This window comes from Acanthisitta chloris, unplaced genomic scaffold, assembly GCF_000695815.1.
Source record: "Acanthisitta chloris isolate BGI_N310 unplaced genomic scaffold, ASM69581v1 scaffold25934, whole genome shotgun sequence".
NCBI lineage: Eukaryota > Metazoa > Chordata > Aves > Passeriformes > Acanthisittidae > Acanthisitta > Acanthisitta chloris.
Window position 1 is genome coordinate 18,851 of NW_008670185.1, and position 5,690 is coordinate 24,540.

At 38.2% G+C, this 5,690-nt stretch overlaps 1 protein-coding gene across 1 annotated transcript in view; it reads left to right on the plus strand.

The window, feature by feature from the left end:
* Positions 1-5,690, plus strand: part of PTCH1 (patched 1) — a 36,860-nt gene that overhangs the window by 9,730 nt on the left and 21,440 nt on the right. The window contains 1 exon segment of the mRNA XM_009073597.1: positions 5,032-5,150. Coding sequence (XP_009071845.1) covers positions 5,032-5,150 — 119 coding nt within the window.

Genomic DNA, 5,690 nt, shown 5'->3' on the forward strand with positions numbered 1-5,690 from the left:
CTGTCTTCTTCTATTTGTTTGTGATAATATACCTTCAGGAATATGAAATATCGAGGGTGTTGGAGAAAGATTTCTTTTAAAAGCAAAAACTCTTTGAAGAAAGCTTTGGGAGTTTCTCCCCTGACGCAAGCAATATACAGCACTGTCTGACCTTGGTGTAGAGCAGGCAAATTGTACATTTTCAATAGTTACTTTTCTTCTGTAGCCTGGTTTTCCAATAATCTTTCACTCTCCTTGAGCCCTTGGCTACCTAGAGGAAGCAGGGCTGCAATTTTTCTAAATACATTATGTGTGCAAACCCAAATGGGTGTCCAGAAATTCAGTGTTTGAATTGCTCACTTCTCACATGACAGTTTGTCTTTGCTTGCACATAGTAACCCCTTTATATGTATGTAAGAGATGACAAAATGTGAAAAGAAAGATCAGCTGGACACTTGTAATGAGTATTTATTGATGCCATAGCAACATATATAACTGATGCATATATAAATTAGCAACCACTAAGATGAAATCCTTTGTTGTTGTAAAGGAATATCTATTACTTACTGCTTAGCCTAACCAGGTAAAATCAAAATCAGGTGATACATTAATCACAAAACTCAGAGAACCATGGCAGTTTTGGTGGATGGTCTGTATTTATGTATGGATTTCTTTATTTACAGTCTCCTTCCTCCCTCTCCCTTTTACTCAGACTTGTTTAAACAAGAGGTCCTTGCTGTCTTTGATAGCTTCCTAGCAAAACTTAAAAAGCAATGAAATACAGCATTTCCTTTTCACAGATGCTGCCATCTTCTCATCTAGATAGTGAATTTTTAGCAGATGGGCATAAAGAAACAGGGTTGCCCTTGACTTTATTTTGCTTTTCATTCACTTTTCTTAAGACAGTGCAAGGTAATTGTCAAAGTTTCCATAACGTTTGATGTTCAACATCAGTCAAATAAACCTAGCTGCTGATGGAGAATAAATGGTTTCCTGCATCTGCTAGCCCAATTTCTAGTTAGAAACTCATGTTTTGTATGTTGATGCTTTCTCCTCTCAGATTCTATCCTCTTCTGCCAATTAAAGCAGTTCATTGATTCCTCTGAGTTGCTTATTTACTTTATGGAACTCAAACACTGCAGTCTGATGCTGTCTTAGGAGTCTGCTAGAGTTGGCACTTTCCAAGTGGAATACAGTCCTTTTGAAAGTGAGATTAAAAAAATTAAATCTATTATGCAGGTTCTTTGTCACAAGAATTGCCTGTCAGAGTACTCAGGAGTAGGTCCTGAGTCTTCAGGTGTGTTTAATTTCTTAAAATTGTGGTGGAAGAAGAAGTTATTATTCACTGAAAGTTTCAAGTTTGCAGTAGAAATGTCTTAAACACAGCCCTTTGTTCTGAGTATAAATGAAGCAAGGCAAGGCAGAGTGTAACTACAATTGGGCTGTATGCTTACCTGGAGTAGACTATTCAGACACTGTTATGCAGTTAATTCTGCCCAGGAAAGATAAGCTACAGCTTCACAAAAATTCATCTAACTCTCGCTTACACCAGAAACTTCCTCCCCTAGCAGCAGAGGAGTGGTGCAGATCCACTAATGAGCAGGGCTGGAACTTTTCCCAATAAGTTTCAACAGTAACTTTTTCCCTGACTGTAAGAGTGACAAGTTTTTTTCCTAAATGTAAAAGTGCATTACCAGGTGGTGGTGGTGGGTTTGTGGAAAGAAAGAATGTGTGTTTTTAAGCTCATTCGATTATCTTACTCTGCTGAAGTGGTTGTTCCCTGCCTTTTACCCACATCATTTACCTCCCCCTGCCCCTGACATGAGAATTTAACAAGCAGAATTAAAGCCTAAGGGAAAAGGCGGCAGGAGGAGGGACAGGAGTGGGTATCCAAGTCTGTGCCCTGTCAGGAGGGAGCTGCAGATAGAGAGCGGTAGGGTGGAAGTTTCCCTGACAGACTCCTAGTCTGTTCATCACCTCTGGCTATACAGCACACCCGCTCTCCCTGGGTGGGCTGCCAGGAACAGCACAGAGCAGCACATACCTTCAGCGGGGCCCCAGCACATACCTACCAGCCTGGCTCCTGCTCCCTCCCTGCCTCCAGCACAGGCTGCCATTCTTCTGTCCCCCTTAACAGTTGCAGCAGCAATAGTATTTTTTAGGCTGTGCATTTTGAAAAGATGCAAAAATCGTAGTGTGTTTCTCAGGAAGTGACCAACTTTTTTTTTTTTTTACTCATTAATGGGATTTTTTCACTGCTCTCTGATCTCATTTCACTGAATGCCTTCATTTTACAGCACTGAGGAGGCCCAATTTTATCCCTTCTAGGACTAATCTCACCTTTGTTGATTTTTCAGGGAAAAGGTCTGAGTCCCTTGCCCCTCCCTGATTATGCCCTGTCCCCAGAAATCCTAAGCATGCTTTCAGCTTGGGTGCTGCTAACAGATTGCCTGTAAACTGGAAGCTCTGCTGCCACAGTTTGTTGTTCCTTTTACAGATTGTGGCTATTGCCATGGTCACATTTCCCATACGTTCCCAGTCCCTGACTCCAGATGTCTGAATAGCACTTGGAGGGAGCAGTGGCAGATACATCAGGCCTCAACAACTCTTCCTTCTCTCTCCTTGTCAAGTCACAGGGTGTTTTTTGATGGGACAGCAAATCAGAATTCACAGAAGAACAACATTTTCTGTATTTAATTGCAGAAACTGAGAACTGTTACATCCTTGTAACGCAGGGGAGGTGGGTAAGAGGGAGAGTGAGTGTGCAGGACATAGGAAATCCAGTGTTAAACTCTGGGAATGTATACATGTGCAGATCAGAACAGAGATTGCTTTGAAATATTTTATTTGCAGGGCGGTTAGTACATCAACACTGGGATGGCACAATAGAAAACCTATTTGTTCTAAGAAGAGATTCCACATAAATAGGCAGATTTACTGTGTGTTGTTGGATTAGGTTTTATGCTTCTTAAAAAAATCAAATGCTAATATAACTAATTTTAATAGCATCTCTACCACAGACTTAAGTATTAGTTTTCAGATTTAGTAACACTGGAGATTCAAGGATGTTGAGGTCTACAAAGAGAACTGATATGGCATGAAGTATTTGCAATTTATGGTGCAGAAACAGAGAACTTCTGTTAGTTTTTCAGCCGTGCTGGGAGGAATAAGAGTTACTGAGTCAGACCACAGCTGGTTTTTCCAAATCTCAGTAAATCTTAGCTGATCCTCGATAGAAGATCTTGGTTAGACACAACTAATTATTTATGTTATATGGGTGATTCAACCTTTTCTGGTTTAGTAGCAATAAAGAAAGCAGTTGTATGAAGTAGGCCCCACAAACACCTTTCTTGCAACAGCAGCCATTTGTTTTTCTGACAGATTCAATTAATTCTAGAGAGGATCAAAAGGAAATCACTGAATTTCAAAGTCTTGGCTATGACCTTACATATCTTTCTGTGTGCAGATTAATAAGTCATTAAATCATCATTGGACCTTTTCTTGCAAAGATGGCTAAATACTAATTTGGCTTTAAGTACCAGGTAAATTCTGTTTTAGTAGCTATGTCTACAGACACCCAGCAGGACCAAAATCTTACTTGAGACAAGCTGGAGACAAGAAAAGAGAAACACCAGTAAACCCCAATTTTGTATACAATATGTTTATGATTGAAATTTCTAGAAAATATTTACATAACTAATTGATGCTGTCATTCTCAGAAAAGTAAAAACAATGTCTAAGCTTGTTGTTATACTCTGACAGCTTGAAAACTGTAAAAATCATTCAGTGTGTTACAAATAATTTGATTTCCACAGATAAAGAGATAAAAAAATTTGTATTATTTGGGCAAGTTACATACTTTAATTAACATGTAACTACCCAATTTTTGTTCTTTTTCATGACTGTTTTAACCCAAACAATTATTACTTCAGAAGTTACAGGTGGAGGCACTTGATAGTTTATATATAGACTACTTTCATATGAAACTGGGCAATTTAATATGAAATTGAGATGGCTGCTGCTTATCTAATAAGTAAAATATAAGGATTTCAAGAGGTTTATTTTCACCTGTAGATGGCTCAACCATTTATTTTCCCAGTGTCTGTCCTACTCTCATAACTATCTTCCAGTTCCGTCGGAGCCTAGCTTTCCCTTTGTGGTGGCTATTGCTCCTAACAATTCTGCATTACAAATAAATGCTATCAATAATAATGATAGATGCTGCACCACATATGTTTATGGAAATTCTCTGGGAATCTTTGTGTGGGAAAGGGTTTGAAGTATGGTGTGAAAGGGGGTGGGCGGGGAGGTTGCTTTTTTCATTATGCGATACTCGCTTTACAAATTAAACCAAGTATTCTTGTTCCAGTTTAAGACTCATTTTGGTAGACTGGCTCATAAATCAAGTTCTGTTAAACACAAGCATATTAATACATAGATTCACATGGATGGTGTTGGTTTAATTTTGACTCTCCTTTAAAAGTAATCCCTGACAATCTCATAATGTTGCTCCTATTTGGCTAGACTTTTAAGTAAGTGCATCAAGTATTTTACTAAATAGATCAATTTCATTAAAATTTGCTTAAACCTTTATTTAATTTCTGTTTTAAGGAGGTGCTTTAATATTATTGTGATGCTTAAAGTACTTCAGATCCCTTAAAAGGGAGAACTTCAGTTCTAGTTCAGGTTTGCTTTTGCTTCCATCTTTTTTTACCTTGAGACTCTAAATATGTCAGAATTGTAAAAATACTATTATGGAGTCAACAGACTCTGTTTTTGACTTGAAAAATCATCACCAAATATGCAGGCACATATGATTAAAATAATGCAAATTTTATTATTAGGGTTAATTAATTAACTACAGTAGATCTACCATAATGAAACAAGCATGTAAAAATATATCTCCCGGTTTACTCAGAAGCTTCAGAGTGTCTGATGGGTTGAAATGGTAAGTGGGTGAATGGATGAGAATAGAAAGGAATTTCTGTGCTTTGTAAAGCTGATGCCCTGCATGAAGTTTAGCAACATCACTTCTCCCATGATTGTCTCTAGGCAGCAGTTGTGGTGGTATTCAACTTTGCTATGGTTCTGCTGATTTTCCCTGCTATCCTGAGTATGGACCTTTATCGTCGAGAAGACAGAAGACTGGATATATTCTGCTGTTTTACAAGGTGAGAATGAACAATAGATTGATGTATGAGCTGTGTCCTTTCTGTGGTCACCAGTGAGTGCTTGCATTCCTGTCAGAAATGGGAGTTCTTCATCAAAGCGGGGTCAGTATGTGATTGTTACAATTTCATTGCTAGTGACCAGCTTACATTTGCTGCCTTGGTTTTTACCTGATTGAAGGGAAAAGGTAAAATACATCTGGATCCCTCTCTTCCCCCCTCCACTGCCTCTTGTCCCTTCATTCACACATACGTTCATTTTGACTATTGGAGAACAACTTTTTGAAAGCAGATTAAAGATCTATTGTTTAAGAATATCTTCAAGTATTTTTAGAATGTTATGAGCTACTGCAATGTGTCCAGTGTCAGTACCCGGCAATCTTGGAATACTATACCTAACTCAGGATACTGAGAAGCCTCACTTACAGTTAATCATTATGTATTAATTTATATGCTTTTATACCTTTAAACCTGAATGAATAAACATGATGTAAAAATTATATACAGGGTGATGCTTGATAAAGTTTCTGTTGTGGCTGCAGG